Raw genomic sequence first — 24,315 nt, 5'->3', positions numbered from 1 at the left:
TTGAAACTATGTGCTTAGTTAACTAAACTGGATACATCATTCCGTTTTGTAATTTAGGTACAATAAAATATATATTACATACATTTCACATATGATGGAATTTCTGTATGATATATCATTAACTTTCTAATGGTCTGATGTTTTCAGAGCCATCACGGGTAGGTACCACCGCCCTGCCTATATCTGTCGTGAAGCAGTAATGCCTTTCGGTTTGGATAGTAGGACAGCCGTTGTATTGTAAAAATAAGGCTTTCGAACACATGTCTCGAGGTGGGTGGCGGCAAATACGTTGTAGATGTCAATGGGCTCCGATAACCACTTAACAATAGGTGGCCCGTAAGCTCGTACTCAACCTATGCATGAAAAAAAACTTATCAGAAATTGAGAACGGACGGAGATGAGAGACATTTGTCATGCGTCACGATATATAAAATTTTGACGTTAACAAAACGTGACTCGCAAACCGATTACTATTAAAAACTGTTATGTAAAAAGCATTTCACCTCCAAACTTCTCGCTTTTGTGATTTTGAGTCATTCAAGTTACGACGGTCGGCCAGAGCGCTTTCGATTTCACAAAAATATCCCCAAAATCGATTCGCCGACCGTCGCAAATTCGATACTAAATAATCGATTTTACAAACAACATCTGAATAGTTTTACTAAAAATTCTAATTCAAATATTGCAATTGGTGTGTCGAAAAAAAATAATTGTATCACGACTGAAATAAACATAGAATTAATAACACAAATAATAAAGAAACCTAAACAATTGTCTTAACAATATCAATATGAATACAAAACCGCTTTTGTATCACAAAATTATTATCGTTTTATCAATCTTTGACGGAAGCCTAGTGTTGTGCGATAATCGATCGGGTAATTTATTAGAAACGAAAAATGTATCGCGCGAAAAGAACTTATTATCGATCGAAGAGGAATACAATAGTGATGTGCTAAAAGATATCGGTAAAGATACGGACGCTGTGAATCGTTACGAAGACATAACGGTTCTGAGGAACGGTCAATTGGTGAACTTGAAGCACAAAACGGCTGTGAAAATGCCATTTGGTTCTCAGGACCTGATCGACAATGGCAATAGTGCGGTGACGAATGACAGGCTCAATTCGAATTTACCAGTGAAATCTAAGTTTTTCGATGAGATCGACGAATGTGAGTACTTTAAATTTATTTAATGCGTAGATGGGCGAACACTGGTGGTAGGACACCGGGGCAGCCGTTGTAACTATACTGAGACCTTAGAACTTATATCTCAAGGTGGGTGGGCGCATTTACGTTGTAGATGTCTATGAGCTCCAGTAACCGCTTAACATCAGGTGGGCTGTGAGCTCGTCCACCCACGTAAGCAATAAAAAAAAGAACAAACTTATATCCCGGTCAAAATAAAGTCACAGCGAATTTTGACTTAAATTACTATCAGTCTCCTACTTATGTTTATTCTATCTCCTTTTTATTCAAACTATGTTAAAATTCGTGTAGTACGCAAACATTACGTATAATACTTGGCTTAGTACCTACTGAGGTATTGATCTAGAATCCTTCGTAAAGGTCAATCCTAAAATAGGTTCTATTTTTGTTATCTACAGTAATCCAATCGATCAACATTGTACCCAAAGGAACAACATTGATAATTCCCTAGCGCTCTACAAAATTTGTAATTATTCTCAATCCGGCTTCCAGAGGTTACTACAATTACACAAACACTAATCTGTATTAATCTTATATTGTGGCGCCATCTATCGGTTACCATCAACGGCCAAGGAAAGCGGCATCTATCGTATAGTTCTGGAAGCCTGATAATAACAGCATAGCTTAGCATCGATGCAGGTTAAATTAGAGGTGCTTTTAGGTACCTCAAGCATAGCTCACCGTCCTCGTCGAACCCGTCGCTTGCGACGAAGGGCTCGACGAGCGAATTAACCCATAGACACAGCCCACTGAGTTTCTCGCCGGATCTTCTCAGTGGGTCGCATTTCCGATCCGGTGGTAGATTCTGCAAAGCACTGCTCTTGCTAGGGCCAGTGTTATCAACACTCCGGTTTGAGCCCCATGAGCTCACCTACATGTTAGGACAAAGCTGAAATAGCCTCTCAAGGCTATCAGAATAGGTACGAAAAAAAAAAAGATGCAGTAGACAACTTTTTAGGCATTCGCTGGTGTTTCTAAAACGCTGCTTGTTTAGATGTGCAGCGTTAAAGTCTTTAAGCCTACTATGATAGGGTTGAAATCGGAGCTCATAATTGTTATATGCTAGAATTAGATACCATAGAGCAGATACAACCCGATCCGTCCAAAAGCCATTGCCGCCGAGACCGCCATCAGACTAGTGAGGTGTTGCCATCCTCATAAGTTTTACTGCTCAGCTCTGGTTCGAATAAGGTCGACCTAGATATTGAAGATTAAGAAATGTATTAAAGAAGATCGTACCAGACAAGTGGCTTATTAGACTGTGGCACTTTTGGTAAGTACAATTTAGGACGAACCCAAATAACTAACAAAAACGATCGGCATAGAAGAAAATGACGTCAAACGTGGTGTTTTAGTCGGAATGAATTATCTTTTGATGCAGAGACGGTAATTTGAGGAGCATTCCAATAAATTCTTGAATGGACTGTGTAAAAGAAGTTAAGCGACAGAAGAGTGTGTGTGAAAGATGCCTTTTTTTTTTAATTTTTTTTTATTGCTTGGATGGATGGACGAGCTCACAGCCCACCTGGTGTTAAGTCGTTACTGGAGCCCATAGACATCTACAACGTAAATGCACCACCCACCTCGAGATATAAGTTCTAAGATCTCAGTATAGCTACAACGACTAGAACCGAAACGCATTACTGCTTCACGGCGGAAATAGGCGGGGTGGTGGTACCTACCCGTGCGGACTCCCAAGAGGTCCTACCACCAGTGATAAAATGATAGGATATGATAGGACTGAATGGAAAAAGAAGGACACGCTGCGCCAATCCCACGAGGTGGGATAGGAAAGGATAAGAAGAAGTGCTTTACAGAGTTAATTCACAACAAACCAACACCTAGTCAGTAGTATTGATAAATTATCGTAATTTATAAAAAAACCTGTGCACATGTCTGTAGCATACTTTAGCGGTTACGAATAACTACCAACTCGACATTCACACGATTCTTCTTCTTCTTTGTCGTTTCCTCATTACTGAGGGTTGTGACCACCTTGGTCCAGTTTTTGCACCAGCTTCCTCCAATGTTGCCTGCATTTGGCCTGCTTAATGGCGCCCGGGACGCTGGTGTTTGTGGCCTCCTTGACAGTGTCCGTCCACCTGGTTGGCAATCTGCCTCGATTAATCGATCCATTAATGTACTGGTGGTAGGACCTCTTGTCAGTCCGCACGGGTAGGTACCACCACCCCGCCTATTTCTGCCGTGAAGCAGTAATGCGTTTCGGTTTGAAGTGTGGGGCAGCCGTTTTACTGTAAAAACTGTCACTTAGAACTCATCTCTCAAGATGGGTAGCGGCATTTACGTTGTAGATGTCCTATGGGCTCCAGTAACCACTTAACACCAGGCGGGCTGTGAGCTCGTCCACCCATCTAAGCAATAAAAAAAAACTTAAATCGTGAAAATACTTAGGTTAGACAAACATAGCCGCAAATCGTGATACACAATCTTACAATGAAATATTCATCACAACAAAACGCTTCCCCGTTTTAAGAAAGGCGGAAAAAAAAAAAAATGTGTACGTGTACTAGTGTACACACGTAAGAAGTGAAACTTGTTTATGGCCTTATTTTTCGAAAAATGATCTACATGCAACTTTCTAGAAATTGGTTAAATAAAGTTAAATTAGATAAAGTTTAAACAAAAGGATTTTATTATCATAGACATGAATACAAAAAAGTTAAATTAGATAAAGTTTAAACAAAAGGATTTTATTATCATAGACATGAATACAAAACAGATGGCGCGTAACGGAAAAAAGTGACGCGTAACCGAAAAATGTGACGGTAAATTTTTTTCCAACGCCGATAAGGAAGTTTCACTTCAAAAAATTTTAACTTAAAAAAAATAGCGCTTATTTTAATAGTCGGTTTAAAAAAAAAAAGAATAACAATAAAGTTTAGATACGTAAGAATAGGTAATCTGTTGCCGTGTATCGTTACGCCATAGGCGTACCAACTCGGACGGAGTGAAAGCCGCATCCGGCAATGTTCGTTAGTCATTGTTGTAAGGCTGCGATCATAGTGACCTTGCTTTGAAAAAAAAAAAACAAAAAAAAACCCGTAGGTACCAAAGACACGAATATGTACACGAACATTCTCATATGTATCCCGTAGGCGTTCTAATTATATCGAATATTACAATAGTTGGTGGTTGAACAAAATGAAATTAATTGCCCATTTTTATGAAGATAGACACATAATACACATTCAAGAAACACACTTTGACGGTTGATATTTGTAAAACGAATTGGCTAAAGAATATTGAAATCGACATGTCTGGCTGGGGAATACGTCCTGGGCATTTGTTGGGTTCATGCAGCAAATATTCGTGTGATGACCAAGTTTGTTTACTCTTTGTCTGGGTCTGTATTTTTAACATATGTATATATCTAAACGTATATTATTAACATGTAATAATTTATTATGTAATAATATATATATGTAATAATAAAAAAAAAAGTGTGTGTGTCCGCTCCGACGCACGACTGGAGTTTACTGGATATAAAAAATTAAACGAAACAATACGAGAAATAGTTCTATATTACGACAACACGATACACTACAGATTATTAACAAATTAACGAGACACAAAACAAACGACTAACAAATATATGAAAATACAATAATGAGAGAAACGCGCGATCAGTACGAGGCTTTGTGGCGGACTGCCGGCGCAGCAGCCCGGCGTCACCTGCGATAACGCATTTCGTGTGACATGCGCAATCAGGCGCATAACGCATTTCGTGTGACATGCTAGTACGATTTTGGTCCCCATAATTTTCATACCCCGGGCCTATATATGTAAATCGATTCTAAAGGAGTAAACTCCAATAAACTCCAATAATATGTCTGGCACACATAACACAGGAAATCTTTTTTTGGGGCCGGATGATTGCGCGTGACTTGTTTCCAGTTTTATTACTAGTGGTAGGACCTCTTGTGAGTCTACACGGGTAGGTACCAACACCCCGCCTACGTCTGCCATGAAGCAGTCATGCGTTTCGGTTTGAAGGGTTGCTGGTTGAAGGGTTCGGTAGCCGTTGTAACCATACTGAGACCTTAGAACTTATATCTCAAGGTGAGTGGCGCATTTACATTGTAGATGTCTATGGGCTCCAGTAACCACTTAACACCAGGTGGGCTGTGAGCTTGTCCACCCATCTAATCAATAAAAAAAAAGTTTGTTAATTGAATCCCTAACTAATTTCGTTTCTATTACTTTTCTATTGCCCACTAAGTTCTAGCACTAAAGATGTTTATGTAATGATTCCATACGGGTCGAAATTACCGCTTTGCCTTTTTCTCTGGTTTTGTCTTTAATTCTGAACAATCGCAGTCTGGCTTAAAGAGTGAAATAGTAATTATTCCAATATATGTTCAGTGACATGAAACTTTATCTGACGTCTAAAGATGGGTGGTAGCATTCACTAACTATGACAACGGTGGTAGCTTGTAATAGTATCAGTTCGTCCATTCATCGAAGCTAACAAAACAGACATAATATTTATCAACAACTTTTAAGAATTTCCGTACTGCGTTCGTAGTAAACAGATGTCGCTAATAACGCATAAGTTAAACGCGCCACTGTGCGCACACCGTTATTTCAATGTCAAGTCAAAAGGAGTGACTTTCACCCGGTCACCATTCCTAAAATCTGACGTAACGTACTTACGCAATGAAAATATTAAATAATTAAGCTCCATTGTACGAAGTGGTTTTTTTATTATTATATAGAAGATTTAGTATCGAGGCACATAGCTATTGTGGTTGGATTACGCAAGGCAACAGTCGTAGAATGGATGCATATTCGACATAGAAAAGGTTAATTTTTTTTTTTTTTTAAACAATCACGCCACGTTAACTGGTCCCGTGATAAGTTCGTAAAGAACTTGTGTTACAGGTACCAGATAACGGAAATAAATGTAAGATTTTTATTATACACATACATATACTTAATATACATCCATAACCCTGGAAAAGACATCTATATTTATCATACAAATATCTCCCCTTGGCGGGATTCGAACCCGCGACCCCCTTGTGTAGTGACCATGTCACTTACCACTACACCAGACGGCCGTTTTTGGTTTTAAGATTAAATTGGTCTTAAGATTAAAATTTGACAAACGTGTTTCTTTTTTTTTTAATATTGTACTAGAGCACAGATCATACACGATGTAAGCCTCAAAATACGATACACGAACGCCGCCATCTTGGGAAAGCAAAACGTCAAAATCTTAATTGCACTCAATTTTTTTGATACCTACTGCAAAATTTAAATCGTTATTGCGCGATAACAAACCCACTTGTAGTGCATACCGTCAGTAAAATATTAGGTAGGCCACGTGATAAATGTACTGCACTACTGTTTCTGCCGCGAAACAATCATAGATTTGTTTGAAGGGTGGGACAGTCACAATAAAACTTCAACACAACAGCAACATAAGACCTCACAGCCAGCGACGACATTGAATTTAAGGTGAACACACGTTGCAATACATCCTAATACGCCAGTCCTGGTGAAACTGGAAAGGCCTCCGGGCCACCGTAATCCCTTAATCATAAAACCTAACAGTAAATGAACTACGACTTCTTTTGCCCGTAATAAGTAACAAAAAAAAACATAATACAACGGTCCTCATTTAAGATATTCAGGTCAAACACATTTCGAGATCCATTCATAGAATTGTACTCATAAAATCACGACTTCTATGTGAATCAGAACGTAAACAAAATCATATATTTAAAGTCTTGCCAACATGTTAAATGCTGATGGGAAAATGAATTGAAAATGGCGACTAGGATAAAGAAAACACATATATTATGGAGACATGTTTAATCTTGTTAATTGTTATTAAAACTCACTCCAAGTTTGAAGTTTGTTTAAGTCAGTGTGTGGAATAAACGAGTATATGCACAGTACAGCTTATAGCAAAAAAGTTAAATTAGCTCAAGTTTCTTATTAGAAGTATTTTAGAAGAAAAACGGCATAGCTATTTGTACCATTTTCGGAGTTAATTTACTGATTGGATTTTTTTTGCGTTTCCTTGTACTACCAAAATAGATTACGAAGTAGGGTAGCTAAAAACTTATAAATGGAGGGTAGATATGGAAGCTCACACTCTGTGTATGAAATATAAGAATGGCGCCACCGTAGCATAAGGAATAATTTCAAATCTCGCGCCAAAAATAGTTGTATTAAATGGTGCAACTCAGCACATTGCACGCCATTGCCAATGCTACGATCATATCACACCGCTTTGTACACTAGCGTTATTTTGGTGGTTTTCAATATCCCTACCTAACCGTTGATAGAATAAGGGGCTATTTCAACTGCTTGTGGACGGGTGAGCTCACGCGCTCAACCTAAAGGATTTTGCTAACACTCGCCCTAGCAAGAGCAGTATTTCCCTGAATCTACCACCGGATCCATCTATGTTGAGTCCATGGGAAAAATGAAGACGAGTCATTGTACACGTGTAGACAGTCTCCGTTACTTGATTGATTAAAGCCCAGCATTTCGTTTTGACTAAAATTTTGTAGAACTTTTAAAGCTAAATTTCTATATCTTTAGACATTAACTTGCTCCAGTTACTCGGGCTAGTAGCGATTACCAAAAGCGTACAAGTCTCATTCGCAAGTTTATTTTAAACAATTTCTGCAAATATTCTTCTTATATTAGTCTAAATTAACTTTAGATAGTTTATATCAATTTAAAGATTTCTTCCAAATTATTAATTGACTCTTGACCCACTAGTATTGTGCACATCTTCTTCTATACCAATTGAATTTTTCCTGATGGCAACTTTAAAAAGAATAATATTAGAATAAAATAGCAGTGTTTTTCATTAAGCTTCAAGATGTCATTCCCGCCAAAACATATTAATCAATCAAACGCCATTTTGTCAATGGCAAATATAACTTTGTGCGTTTTACGTTATTCCATCTCTTTATGATGTAACTGTTACAAAGAGTGGAATTATTTTGTTCTTCAGAGCGGTTTTGAAGCGACACATTTCAACACGATAGAATCAGTTTCAAATTGAGACTAAAAATATATGGAAAAGTTATGATGTTTTAGTTGTTTTTCGAGATTTGATTCTTAATATAATGTAAATCTTTTATTTTCCCATCTAAATAAGCCCACATAACGGCTTCTACTGTGAACTCAAACTGTATTAAAATTAAACAGCACACATTTGAAGTCACTAAGTAATCAATCGTATAAAAAAAAAATAGATTTTTTTTGTACATAAGTACTTGCTTTTGTGTTATCAACATAACACCTTTCTACGTATCAACTGAAAGAAAAAAAATAATGTTAACGCTATTTTTTCAACCGTGATATACATAAAGAATTAGGCGTTCAAAACAGCGTGATAATTAAAAAATAATTGATGGGTTTGCAAATAAAACAACTTTTATGTAATAAAGAAATGAAATGTGTTGACAAAAAATGGCGGCCGTATTTAATTTCATGCACGTTTCGCGCGGTTAACGAAAGTGAAAAGTTGGCGGGAAAGATGAGCTGTCAAACTGTTACGTTCCATTACACTCTCGATTTCTTAATAATCAATGGCTTTAAATAAAAGTTGTTGTTGTTTTTATCTAACTCGGTATTAATATTATCAAACTTTTAATTAATCATTGTTTTAATAAATAACTTTAATATAAAAGCATATCTTCTGACAGACCATACTTATGTAAAAGCAGAAACGATTCGATCTTCGTCGATGCGAGTAAATACGGTAGGCAGCGGCTTGGCTCTGCCCCTGGCATTGCTGAAGTCCATGGGCGACGGTAACCACTCACCATCAGGTGGGCCGTATGCTCGTCTGCCTACAAGGGCAATAAAAAAAAATCCACAAAATGGAATGTAGGTTAGAGAATTAATTAACAGAACGTATCTATATATTATATAAAAAGAATTGCTGTTCGTTAGTCTCGCTAAAACCCGAGAACGACTGGAACGCTTTGGCTAATTTTGGTCTTGAATTATTTGTGGAAGTCCAGAGAAGGTTTAAAAGGTAGATAAATAAGAAAATGCTCGTAATTAAATAAAAATAAATTTTTTGTTTTTCCTTAGATGTGTCCCCCGTCGGACGGATTCCTTTGGTTTGTTTTAAGTTTATTTTATACAAAAGTTTAGGTCTTTTATTTATCGATTGAGGCACTACAAAGTCTGCCGGGTCAGCTAGTATATAATAGAATAAACACAAACAACTTTTCCAATACCTCTTTTACTTTCGTGTTAAAAGTAATCTAGTTGTTTTTCTTGAATCGCCAGATGGCGGTGGCACTATTAAAATCGAATTAGTAACAGATAACGCAAACTGTAGCTTGGATTTGTTTATTTTCTGACAGGTCTGTATTTAGATCGTCGGATTTAAATAATGAGGTATTTTTTTATCCAAATTAATGTAAACAAAATGTATAGATAAAGTCGGGAACTTTAACAAAAATGTTTTTTTTTAAATCAACATTTAATTATATTTCTCATTAGGTACTAGGAAAGAGAATTAAAAGAAATCTTATTGAACTTTTAATGATTGCTTTAAGTAGGTTATGCTTTAAAAGAGTTTTTTTTATTCAAAAGAGGGGTTGTTTGCAGCCACTAAAGGATACGTCACAAATATGCAAACCGATTTTTTTTAAATATAACTTTTATACGTGCGATATGAGAATAAATTGGAACTTTGTTATGGAAATTATGTTCACGCAGTTTTCATTATTATTTTAGCGTCTACTTATTATACATATAATAACATCTATATCAATAAAATATACTTAATATATATTCTAAGACAAATAAATTCTTTACACATTTGTCCTCCGTTCTTCGTGCGTTTTTTAACTCTTTTTACTTACTAACTCATTTAATAGATCTATAATACCAGCTAAGGGTTACCAATAAAAAAATTTATAACTCTTACTTTTTCCACCTTAACATGAAATATTTCAATTAAAAAAAAGAAATCAAAGAGAATTAAAAATTAGAGAAGTTACAATCTTAAAAAAAACTAATTATGTACGTTTATGACACTATTATTAAATTATATTTATAAAAATACTACATAGTAATAATGATTTTATTTGTGAATTAAAAAGGTTGAATTGATTTTCGAATTTCAATTGCTTACATTTTACATATAAAAGTATTTATGATGAAAGTTGCTCTGAAAGGATATTTTACCGCCATTATGGGGATATTAGGTTGGGGACTGACTCGGTGGACCAGTAGTTAGCAGCCCTGACTGATGTGCCGAGAATCGTGGGTTCGATTTCCACATCGGCCAAACATTCGTATGATAAACCATTTTGGTTGATCTTTGTCTGGATATTTATTATCTACATATGTATACATTTATACGTACATAAGTATTTATATCAGTCTCTAGTATCTATAACCCATATTTATTATTACTAGTGGTCCCGTAGTAGTCGAAATTCGACTATAATTAATTGAAATTGTATGTTTGTACACTAATATGATTCTATTTTCAAAGACTATTATACTTCTATAATCACAAATTTCACCAAGACTACAATATAGAAAAATAGAAAGACAAACAATAGTATTAAACGGTAGGCAGCGGTTTGGCTCTACCCCTGGCATTGCTGAAGTCCATGGGCGACGGTAACCACTCACCATCAGGTGGGCTGTGCGCTCGTCTGCCTACAGCGGCAATAAAAATAAATAAATAATGTGTCTACTAACTCCAATAAAAAAGATGTGGGGTGTCGTGGGACACCGGATAGGAACGAAGTTCCTTATTATAAAAATATTAATTTTAAGTTCTATTCGAGGTATAAAGAAAATAAAACAGGAGGTTTCGCAACAACCCACGGTCATTCAGTAACGTGCGAACTTATTGTGGTACACTTCATTCACGGTTGTTTGCTCTGAGATCGTGGTCAATGAATGATAAAAAAATATGCTATTTTTTGTACGCCATTACAAAGTTAAGTCGTACACTGTGTGCATTACTAATAAAAACCTTACGTTACGGACGATTTTTCCCGCTTAGGGTACCCTCCGCATCGTCCCATACGTTCCAAAAATAGATCTTTTGACCGACAATTATTTACCTTACATCACTGCGGTCCGCTAGCGCCGTATTTCATTTGCCAATACGCCGACCTTATATAAATGAACTGAATTCATTATTATTCTTTTAAACGTGACAAAGAAAAATTATGGGTAATTTTTTCCGAAAACCGTTTGAATTCATTGGGTTCCCCCCTCCCCTCACTTATTACGCCCCTGACCGAGTCAAATGTCATTAGTAAAGAAAGCAGTCCTGTCCAATTGTGCAAATTATAGAGTGACCAACATGAACCAATTTTAATCGAATTCACACTCTCAATTCATAGCTTTAAGATCGAAATTCGTCCGAGGAGCTCTATCATAGACCAATAACGGAGATTTTGTCACCAACGAGATAAAACTTCAAGTATTTTGATCGTTGTGCCATTAAGGATAAGCGCAAGAATTGTGTAATTATACGATCACTTAAGTCGTTATGGTTTTGCACTTGCTCGTGTTTTGGAAAGCTGTAGCGAAAGTTGGCGCCTTACAAGACTTGTAGTACGTACCTATAAAGCATGATACTTGAAGTAATTTAATATTTAATTTGATTGGAAATGTTTACCGGTTAATTAACTAGACGTGCCTTGCGGCTTCGCTCGTATTAATTTTATTTATTATAGTGACCCGCCCTCGCTTCGCTTCGGAAACATTAAAACACACATGAAACCAAAAAAATAAAATAATTTTTTTTTTAAAAAAAGTAGCCTATGTTCATCAGGGACAATGTCGGCTTCTAATGGAAAAATATTTTTTTAAATCGGTCCAGTAGTTTCGGAGCCTATTCGAAACAAACAAACAAACAAATCTTTCCTCTTTATAATATTAGTATAGATATAGATAAAAATAATACAATTTAAACATTATTTTTTTCCGAGATAAGAACATTCTGTGCGACTCTCAAGTCCATTAATCATCCATTTAACATTTATTAATCTATTTTCGGATGAAAAATGGAAAAACCAACAAAATCGTATGGCCCATGGCGAATGCTATAAAGAATTATATGCAACGATTTGATCATCTCGTTCTTACCATCGCACCCCTGCCACCAGAGTGGAGTTCATCCATACTACCTAGAACCATAGCGTTCATCCACAGTTCGCTTCCAGAGATTGAAAAAATATTTAATTCCATTCCAAAATGAGCTCTCCTTTACGGTGCTTTCCGAGCACTGTGACATGTCTTTCTTCAAATGATGCTTGTGGAGAGTACTTAATGGTAGACAGCACGTTGGCTCTGCTCCTGGTCCCTGACATTACTGACGTCTATGAACGACGGTAACCATTCATCAGGTTGACCGTATGCTCGTCTGACTACTAAGATATGTAAAAAACACGCCACGGGCAGTTTTTTTTTTATCACAACCAATGGCCCTAAATATTTTAGACAGGAACATCTAATATTAACATATTCTTCTTCTACTGAAAAATATGTGTCATTTTTGCTAACCAAATTTACTTAGGCAATTACGAAAATTTTTTAAGAGCATTATAGAGTTAACTAGCTAAAATTAAATAAAAATATCTAGAAGTATCAAAACTATTTGATTCGATAATTCGACTATGACAAATTTTAGGACTACTTAAGTGAATTAGCAAGTCGCACACATGTGTAAAGTTAAGAATTTTATTTACTCAACGCGCACACATGTAAGCCCGTAATAGCCACTGCCATTGTTTCATTAGAACTCCGACAATAATGACGTTAAAAAAAATTACCGTCAAAGAAATATAAGGTTCCGGATGTTTAAAAACCGTTTGCCTAATACATAAAATTAAGAAAAAAACTTACTTTAAAAAATGACAAATAAAACTTAAAAATATAATCGATTAATTTAAAATTTCTTCGTCACTAAATTTATTTTGGTTGTAAAAAAAAAAAAAACAAATGCGCTAGGGAAATGTGAACACCGTGGAACCCAAGCGAAAAGTGAAAAGGTACGCAGCACGTTTTGCGGCGGCCATTTACTTCCGATTTCCATGTTCCCGCGATCACACGTCTCGGGCGTCGAGAACGAAACGCAAAAAAAAACAACAAAAAAAAATGTACCAGTGACAGTGCGCTAAAGAACAGACCGGATGGCGGGAAAGAATTTCAAAATTCGAAGAAGACGCGCCAATATGGCTTCCTATGTTTTGAGTTTTGTTTTTTTCGTGTGCTTCTATAACGTGTCCGCTGATGATAATGACGTTTTGACTCTAAACGACTTCGATAGTGATGTGGTCGAGGACAGAAGGCGACCGGTTAACGAACAGGAAAAGGATATTTTGTTGTTAGACGCTTTGGCGAGAAGGAAGGGCAGCTATCACGGTCATTACGGGAACTCTCAGGAGGACGATTCCATTATGGATCTCTTAGGAAAGAGTGAGTTGTTTATATTTATGCTAGCAATAACGGACTGTTCGAAGTATAATCGCTAATGGAATGTCAAATACCTAATGAAATAATTTCAATCTAAGATCGATTAGGTCTCGCAGGCTAATAGATTTCGTGGTATAAAAATAACATTCTGGAATAATAAACTCAATATGATTTGGAAAAGCGTGGTGGTGGAGTAATTAGCTCTCCTGACTCCGAGGCTCGTAGATACGATTCCCACATCGGTCAAACATTCGTGTGATGAAAAGGTTTGTTTGCTCTTTGGCTGGGTATTTAATATCTATAAATGTATCTATATATTCAAATGCATCTATATATTAATACGTGGAGCAAAAACTTTGTACCCCTTTTTACGAAAATTGCGCGAACGGAGGAGTATGAAATTTCCCACACTTATTTATTTATTTATTTATTTATTAAGTTGCACCAACAAAGTGATCATCAATACAAAACATTGACAAATTGACAAAAGTTCTATTATTTCTAGAACGTATAGAGAAGGAGTGCAGAATTCTAATATATTTTTAAAATTATAATAAAAAAAATACATTAAATCAATAAAAAAAAGATTATTCATATTACCATGTATTTCTCACACGCACGCTTATGTATACCTATAGTCTTTTGTTAATTTTTTTTTTTTTTTAGTCTGTTCAAATTGAGTATAGATTAATATTATTTGTCTTTAATATTATTAGTCTACAGTGTAGTCTTAGTGAGATCTGTGATTATAGAACAATGATTATAGAAATGTGACAATATAACCATAACAATTTTCAAACTTATAATTTAAATTATGGTCGAGTTTCGACCACTTGGCGACCACTAGTATATATAAATCTGTATGTAAGTCCTAGGATTCACATAAGACAGGGAATCCTAGTTTGGCGCCAGAAGACAGTACGTAACCTATGCCTGGTCATAATAATTAATTGTCTAATATATTATTATTATTATTTTGCTTTAAAGATAAAATATAAAACTTTTTTTAAATTTGCTTTAAAATTTAAAGAAATATCTAAGTTATTCCTAACAAAATGGCTAGTAAATTGCGTAGTTAGTTTAAGAATTTGACGATCCACCAGCTGGAGTTAAATGTTTACCGTAATGCATAGGTATCACAACGTAAGCGTGCCTAACAACTTTGAGTTTGAAATCGAAGTTTTAACGGCAGCTGTCAAAGTTGGAGTTTATGAAAATTGCATGAAAATTGTGGTGATTCTTTTTTTTTAGTAAATGGCTCCAACACCTTAGTCATTGATATTGATGTCACAGTATCAACAAAAATGACCGGTGCTTAGAGAAAAAAATGTAAATACAAATAAATTTGATCAGTTTTTCCATACGCGAATCTGTGATTTTAAGAACAGCACAGCGTGAGCGTGCCTAACAAAATATTATTATGTAATACATTATATCAATAAAAAAAAAGATTGCCTTGCAACGCCTTAGTCATTGATTTTGCCAATGTCACAGTATACACAAAATTGACCGGTGCTTAGAGAAAAAAAAAGTCAATACAACTAAATTTGATCAGTTTTTCCATACGCGAATCCGTGATTTTAAGAACAGCACAGCGTGAGCGTGCCTAACAAAATAATACATTATATCAATAAAAAAAAAAGATTGCCTTGCAACGCCTTAGTCATTGATATTGCCAATGTCACAGTATACACAAAATTGACCGGTGCTTAGAGAAAAAAAAAGTCAATACAACTAAATTTGATCAGTTTTTCCATACGCGAATCCGTGATTTTAAGAACAGCACAGCGTGAGCGTGCCTAACAAAATAATACATTATATCAATAAAAAAAAAAATTGCCTTGCAACGCCTTAGTCATTGATATTGATGTCACAGTATCAACAAAAATGACCGGTGCTTAGAGAAAAAAATGTAAATACAAATAAATTTGATCAGTTTTTCCATACGCGAATCTGTGATTTTAAGAACAGCACAGCGTGAGCGTGCCTAACAAAATATTATTATGTAATACATTATATCAATAAAAAAAAAGATTGCCTTGCAACGCCTTAGTCATTGATTTTGCCAATGTCACAGTATACACAAAATTGACCGGTGCTTAGAGAAAAAAAAAGTCAATACAACTAAATTTGATCAGTTTTTCCATACGCGAATCCGTGATTTTAAGAACAGCACAGCGTGAGCGTGCCTAACAAAATAATACATTATATCAATAAAAAAAAAAGATTGCCTTGCAACGCCTTAGTCATTGATATTGCCAATGTCACAGTATACACAAAATTGACCGGTGCTTAGAGAAAAAAAAAGTCAATACAACTAAATTTGATCAGTTTTTCCATACGCGAATCCGTGATTTTAAGAACAGCACAGCGTGAGCGTGCCTAACAAAATAATACATTATATCAATAAAAAAAAAAGATTGCCTTGCAACGCCTTAGTCATTGATTTTGCCAATGTCACAGTATACACAAAATTGACCGGTGCTTAGAGAAAAAAAAAGTCAATACAACTAAATTTGATCAGTTTTTCCATACGCGAATCCGTGATTTTAAGAACAGCACAGCGTGAGCGTGCCTAACAAAATAATACATTATATCAATAAAAAAAAAAGATTGCCTTGCAACGCCTTAGTCATTGATATTGCCAATGTCACAGTATACACAAAATTGACCGGTGCTTAGAGAAAAAAAAAGTCAATACAACTAAATTTGATCAGTTTTTCCATACGCGAATCCGTGATTTTAAGAACAGCACAGCGTGAGCGTGCCTAACAAAATAATACATTATATCAATAAAAAAAAAAATTGCCTTGCAACGCCTTAGTCATTGATATTGATGTCACAGTATCAACAAAAATGACCGGTGCTTAGAGAAAAAAATGTAAATACAAATAAATTTGATCAGTTTTTCCATACGCGAATCTGTGATTTTAAGAACAGCACAGCGTGAGCGTGCCTAACAAAATATTATTATGTAATACATTATATCAATAAAAAAAAAGATTGCCTTGCAACGCCTTAGTCATTGATTTTGCCAATGTCACAGTATACACAAAATTGACCGGTGCTTAGAGAAAAAAAAAGTCAATACAACTAAATTTGATCAGTTTTTCCATACGCGAATCCGTGATTTTAAGAACAGCACAGCGTGAGCGTGCCTAACAAAATAATACATTATATCAATAAAAAAAAGATTGCCTTGCAACGCCTTAGTACATTGCAGTCTCGAACCGCGATTTGAATAAAAGACGTGTGCGCTCTTCGCCATAGGTCAGTGGCTCTCAACCATCACGTCGCTGGCCCCTGTCAAGTGTGTCGCGTGATTTAAAACTACCTAAACAATCTAAGCGGCATCTGGAGTTAATATACTAACTATACTACTACTTATAACAGATTAGTGATGTATAATTTAATGAATGTACCTTATTTATTTTATTGTAACTATCAATGATTCTGCATCTGAATAAAGTAGTCGCTAATTTGTAAAGAATGCAGTGCGTTAGGCGATGAGCAGTCGTATTAGAAAAATAAAAAAATAAATATTTTATATATATTATATCACTTAATAGAAAGTGTGGCACACATTAAATGAAGATAATATTATTTAATAGGAATTTTATTATAGGCGATTGCATTCAGCAGAGATGCGAATGTTACGATGGATGTGTGGAGTAACGAGAATGGATAGAATACGAATTAATATATTAGAGCAAGTCTGAAAGTGGCACCTTTGACAGAGAAGCTGAGAAGTGCGCGTTTGAGATGGTATGGACATGTGATGAGACGAAATGAAAATGATGTTGGTAAGAGAGTGTTAACTATGAATGTGGAAGGATATAGAGAAAGAGGTAGACCTAAGAAGAAATGGATGGATTGCGTGAAAGACGATATGTGTAAGAGGGGAGTGAGCGAAGAAATGGTATATGATAGAAGAGTATGGAAGGAGAAAACATGTTGCGCTGAACCCAGGTGACTGGGAGAAGAGCAGGATAATGATGATGATTATTATAGTAACATAACTAAATAAATTAAGATCAATGAGATCATAATATAAAAAATGCGTCGCTGAATATTTATTACCCACTAGGTTTCTCGCCGGATCTTTTCAGTAGGTCACGATTCCCATACAATGTTTGATTCTGTAAAGCAATGCTTTTGCTAGGGCTAAGTAGCTAAGTAGAGTAAAAAAGGTTGGGAATCGCTGCCGTAAATCACGAGTTATTTAATAAAATAGGGTTGTTTCTTATTCAAATTATGCCTTATATTACCACTGAACAACCAATACCAATTAAAATTAATCATTTTATAATAAGTCACAGTATTATGAAGTAAATGAATGTGTGAACGGAATCCGGCTAAACATCATTTTAAAAAATTATATATTTCACCTTTTCTCTTCTGTTTTATTATCTCCATTTATTCTCGTAATGGTTGTCAAAAATACATTTTTCAATAATGTTTTTTTTGATCTAACTAAAACTTATTAGATCTACCTACGAGTATTAATATCCAATTAAACTAAGGCGCTTTGGTGAAAAAACAACAATCTTTAGAATAACAAACAAAAAAAAAAACAAAATGTGTGCAATTCACACGTAGTAGAAGTGAAACCTTCCAAAATTAAAATACAATTATCTTAAACGTCTTAGGTATATGTAAAATTTTGTCATTAGTAAATAATTGTAAGGTAGCGCCCTCTGTGAATTGATATTTTAATTTCACGTATAATCCTAAATTAAAATTCACTACAAGAGCTTTCATACACACGTTAGTATTAAAAAATCTCACAGATGGCGCTGTATTAAATAGTATGTATATTTCTGTCTCATTCTTTGCTGGCTTCATCCTCTGTTTGTGTCTCTTACCTGTCGTTTTTTCCGTTGCATCCGGTTTGAAATCACAACGATTCTAAAGAAGTTTTCACTTCAAACACAATACTGAACAGTTTTGTCTTTACATATTTATCTATTTATGTGGCAATTTACATTTTACGGACATCCTTGTAAGCGATTGTAAAACTAAAGCTATCCCTTTCGTTCATCCGTACTTTTGATACCTCTTTATCTCACTAGCGGCTCGCTTCGGCTCCGCTCGGGTCTTTAACAAAAATTTCAACGATATTTGACTTTGTTTTATTTTTTGAATAAAAGAACTCTTATTGTGGCATAACTTTAATAGTTAGATATATGCTGTCGCGACACTTTTTGTAAATAATAAAGTGTTCTACAAAGCCGTATTATTATTTTATTCTGTCATCAATAGTAAAGAATATTGTAGGTAATTTTTTTACACCTTGGGTTACATTATTGGAGTTTTAGTAAGGATCCCTAAATTTTTTTCAAAAAAGATTGTAGCCTGTGTCACTCCGGAATAGTGTAGCTTCCAAACAGTGAAAGAATATTTCAAATCGGTTCAGTAATTTTGAAGCCTATTCGATACAAACAAACAAACAAATCTTTCCTCTTTATAATATTAGTATAGACAACAGGGTTGGCTATATTTTCAAAAAGAAACATAATTTATTTATATTATCTTTGATTCGTTTTCCTTTCGACATTAAGATTTGGGTACGGAAACTTAATAGCAACCCTATTAAGTCGTCGAGAGTAAAACCGATATGAGCGTTGTAGTGAAATTGATGTACAGTCATTAACCGAAACATTATTCAACAAATCATTCTCGATTTCGCGCGCTCTATCGATTATTATGTGATGTGCTATTATGTGTTACGTGAGAATCGATAATAACCGTCTTTCGAATTTAATTTATATGGTAATTCGTGTTGTTGGAAACGGTACGGGTTTTCTAATTGTGTATTTGTTGAATAATTAGTTGGTTGTTGTGATATTTAGCTTCTTTCTACCGTTGAAACAGTTCATGTAAGGCTGGAACAAACATGAATGATACTATAAGTTTGTAAATTTTACTGGTGGTAGGACATCTCGTATACTAAGGGTTTTGGAGAGTGCTCTGACGAATTGTTCGAGATGATACCGTCATCTCGTTTTTACTATCGTACCGCCCGCCACCGGAGTAGAGTTCATCCGTACTACCTGGAGCCACTGCGGTCATCCACAGTGCGATTCTAGAGGTTTTTCTTGCTACGTACCATCCGGCTATGGAATGAGCTCCCCTCCACGGTGTTTCCCGAGCGCTATGACATGTCCTTCTTCAAACGAGGCTTGTGGAGAATATTAATCGGTAGGCAGTGGCTTGGCTCTACTCCTGGCATTGCTGAAGTCCATGGGCGACGGTAACTACTCACCATCTGGTGGGCCGTATGCTCGTATGCCGACAAAGGCAATAAAAAAAATTACTAAGGGTCTAACGCAAGGGTTATTGGATCTGATTGATCCGTAAGGACGTGGTTCTCGCATCGATGCGACTGTGGTGTTGTTTGAATCCCGCAGTTAGGTAGGTACAAATTTCTCTAATAACATACGTATGTAGGGTATACTCTTGAATGACTTTCAAATTGAAGGACTAGAGCGTCGTGTAAAAACATAACAAATTCGCAAAAAGAGATGTTCACGTTGTGAAGGCCATCTCATTCCCCATGTAATCCCGTCCAATCACTACATAGTATAAAACAAAGTCGCTTTCTCTGTCCCTATATCTGTCTGTCCCTATGTATGCTTAAATCCTTAAAACTACGCAACGGATTTTGATGCGGTTTTTTTTAATAGATAGAGTGATTGAAGAGGTAGGTTTATATGCATAATAACATCCATTAAATAGTGGAGAAATCAATAATAAATTACAATTTCCGAAGCGAAACGAGGGCGGGACGCTAGTTAATAAATAAAAAAGACTCGTAATAAATTTTGTCGTATGCGTTTAATTTCAGTGATCCCGCAAACCTGCAAGCATCGCGGCGCGAGATACCCGTGCGGGCTGAGCATATCCTGCGTGCTCGGAGGCGGGAAGCCGCTGGACCTGTGCTCCGGCGGGATGATCTGGGCGTGCTGCGTCGATCGAGACACAACCGAACGACCCACGGAAACAGCACCGGTCGTGCACAACGCCAGTGAGTCTATTTATCTCTCCACAATAATAATGAAACCATTAAACAAAAATCAATTAAATCAAATAGCATTTACAGAGGTGTAATTCATTAGCTAAATAGACTGACAAATCTTCGTGGTCTTTTACCATTGCATCCAATATATATTAATTACTAGCTGACCGGGCAGACTTCGTAGTGCCTCAATCGATAAATAATAAACTTAAAACAAACAAAAGGAATCCGTCCGACGGGGGACACATTAAAGGAAAAACAAAATTGTTTTTTTTTTTTTTAATTCCGAGTATTTTCATATTTATCTACCTTTTTAAACCTACTCTTTAAACCAGATCGGTCCAGCCGTTCTCGAGTTTTAGCGAGACTAACGAACAGCAATTCATTTTTATATATATAGATAGATAGATTAAAGACCAAAACGCAGGTCGTAAATGTTCAAATGATTCGATGTTGCTATTAAAGCGCAAATGTTAACATTCCATCAAAGTTCAATTTAAAATTGAAAAAAATTAATAACACGCTGACCTAAATTTTGCCACAGTGATGTCACAGTGTGAATGCATAAAAATACATTTTTTTTCTCATAGAAATTGGACGATGAAGATAAAAAAGAATAAGCGCTTCAATATAATGCCAGATATAAAATAGAATTTAATTATTTATTAACATTCATAAGAAAATCTTCACTATTTTACTACATATAATTTCTAAACCCGAGTAACCCCAAGACGTTCTCAAACTACGCTTTGAAAGTTTAAATGTCAGTTTTTTGTCCGTGAGCATTGCCGTAGCCTTAGGGGCTTTTCTAAGTACGCCCGGTTTGATAGCTGACCCCACGAAGCTTAACCTGGGACTTTCTAACACTAGCCCTAGCAAGAGCTTCGCTGAATCTACCGCCGGTAATTTTTTGTATCGTCCGCATTTAATAATTCCGTTTTGATAAAACCGGAAAGGTGTTCTAACTAAAAATGATTATGCTAAATAATTTCTTCAACACGCGTTCTAAATAAAATTAATTATGTTCTAAATAGATTCGCGATTTTATTTTTTTATTGCTAGATGGGTGGACGAGCTCACAGCCCACCTGGTGTTAAGTGGTTACTGGAGCCCATAGACATCTACGACGTAAATGCACCACCCACCTTGAGATATAAGTTCTAAGGTCTCAAGTATAGTTACAACGGCTGCCCCACCCTTCAAACCGAAACGCATTACTGCTTCACGGCAGAAATAGGCAGGGCGGTGGTACCTACCCGCGCGGACTCACAAGAGGTCCTACCACCGTAGTAAATATGTGTTAACTACTCGAAAGTATTTAGAACAATTGGCGCCTGTCTGCGGGATTCGAACATCGGTAGAGTTGCAAGAGTTTTATTAAAATATTTATTCGTTTAGTTGCACCAACAAAGTGATCATCAATACAAAACATTGACAGATTGACAATAAGTGCCATGACAGATGTCACCTAAATTATAGGTGCAATCGACAGTGCAAAAGTTGACAATATCGATATAGAAAAGTAAGAATCTATACTAATATATAAATCTACAGTGGTTTTTACGGATGTTCCGTTATAACTACTGAACCATGCATCAGATTGACTTGGAACTTGGTATCCATGTAGAAAATGCATGTACTTAATGGATAGGCTAATATTTATATGAGTGTTGGACTCCCTACACCAGTTGCGGGGGCGTTAATGATGAGAATCTTTGTGGAGGTGAGAAATAATAATGCTAATTTTAAATGCGAAGCGGAGGGTCACAGCTAGTAATTGAATAAAAATACAATGAATAATTATAATTTTTACAACCACCCAAGTAGTGAGTTCATGAGTGCTAAAGTCTGTTCCATTGATTCTGATTCAAGACCAATACCTGTTCATCATTATGGATTACCATTCAGTAGATTTGGATATTGGGTTGAGTAAATTTCAGGTCACTGAACTTTCTCCGGGGTAAATATAACGTGTATATCAATTTCATATTGTTATATTAGATAAAGTCTACTTTTATCAATTCGAAATGCTCTTCTCAAAAATTGATATTACAATGAACGCCTCTGTAGATGCTATTGATATATTAATCTAAACACGCAATTTTATTAGAGAAATAATCTTAGATAAGTAGGTTAATTTTAAATTTGCATTACACTTCGCTTTGATGTTTCGATTGCCCATCCCACCAATTTGATGTTTGATGTTTGTCAATAATCAAATAATCAAATCCCACTAATCTGATGTTTGACGTTTGTCAATAATCAAATACCACTAATTTGATGTTTGACGTTTGTCAATATATTATTCTGTTATTAAAGCATCGGCGTTCTTTTGCTGTGTTGTAGTATTTAAGAAAGATTTAACTTGCACAAAAATATCTTATACCTTTAAACGAGCAATTCTTGTATATTAATATATATATATAATCTGAATCTCGGAAATGGCTCCAACGATTTTCATAAAATTTAGTATACAGGGCATTTCGGGGGCGATAAATCGATCTAGCTACGATTTATTTTCAGATAATGTTGTTTTATTTGTGTTTTCAATAATCAACTCTTCCCGACATCTATTGGCGAATAATAAAACTATTTTTCTTAATTGAGGGCAACTAGCCGCTTTACAGAGACACAACAAGATGGCGTTATTAAAAATATGCAAAGCTCTTTCATCGTCTAGTTGTTTTTAAAGTGATATAATAATTACCAGCGGTTGCTATTCGACAGGCAGATAGCTATTTCGTTGTGTGACTAACGATTCTTGTAACTAAATGCGTGTACGTGATAATCGTCAAATAGTTTTGGACGTTTCATGCCAAATGTATGAAGTAGACCGTACTATATATCTTTTGTTTGAACTCCAGCTACGTTGCACTGAGATTATTACGAAATATCATATTATTCTAATAACAATCAGTCTTAAAAACACTACATAGAGGGAGCAGCGAAAATTTAATATATTTAAAGTTAGAGAACAGGATACACAATTTGCGATACTGGCGCCTCACGGATAACGCTATCCCTGTCCCTACATTGTACAGCTAGCAGATTACACAAGTAACAATTAAAACTAGTGGTCGTCCAGTGGTCAAAATTCGACCATATTTAGTTTAAATTATAAATTTGAACATTATTAAGGTTCTATAGTCAAAACCTATACATCTATAAATCACAAATTTCGATAAGGATACACTATAGACAAATAATATTATGGACAAACAATACTAATGTGTTCTCAATTAGACCACAGACTTTAACAATAAACGAAAGAGTATATAGAGTTTTCTTATTGATTTAATGTATTTTTATGCATAATTTCTAAAAAAACCTACCATGTATTTGACACACACACACACATACTTTTTTAATTGTCAAATATTTGTTATTTCTTAAAGTCAAATTGAGAATAAGCTAATATTGTTTATATTTCTTGGCGAAATCTGTGACTATAGAAATATAAGCTTTTGACAATAGAACAATAATAACTTATAATTTCAATTAATTATAGTCTAAGTTTGACTACTGCGGGACCACTACTTTTCATAAAAAGCTGTACAAGGTTTTGGCTTCACGTATTAATATATAGATAATATATGTAGTTTTCTTCTCCTTGCATCGATAATCCTCAACGCTGAG

General features: G+C 35.4%; 1 protein-coding gene across 5 annotated transcripts in view; it reads left to right on the top strand.

Moving 5' to 3' along the window:
• The first annotated feature begins 564 nt into the window (after window positions 1–564).
• LOC101735715 (serine proteinase stubble) overlaps window positions 565–24,315 on the top strand; it is a 44,546-nt gene continuing 20,795 nt past the window's right edge. For 2 of the 5 annotated variants that reach the window (XM_038017142.2, XM_038017138.2), the window contains exons 1-2: window positions 12,978–13,664; window positions 20,509–20,688. In XM_038017142.2, coding sequence (XP_037873070.1) covers window positions 13,379–13,664; window positions 20,509–20,688 — 466 coding nt within the window. In that variant the 5' untranslated portion in view covers window positions 12,978–13,378. Of the gene's footprint in view, window positions 1,173–5,855; window positions 6,032–12,977; window positions 13,665–20,508; window positions 20,689–24,315 lie in introns of those variants that run through there. The other 3 variants (XM_038017134.2, XM_021352700.3, XM_062672977.1) reach the window with 3 other exon arrangements.

The sequence above is a fragment of the Bombyx mori genome, chromosome 2, assembly GCF_030269925.1.
Source record: "Bombyx mori chromosome 2, ASM3026992v2".
Lineage (NCBI taxonomy): Eukaryota > Metazoa > Arthropoda > Insecta > Lepidoptera > Bombycidae > Bombyx > Bombyx mori.
This window is presented reverse-complemented; position numbering and strand designations above follow the sequence as displayed.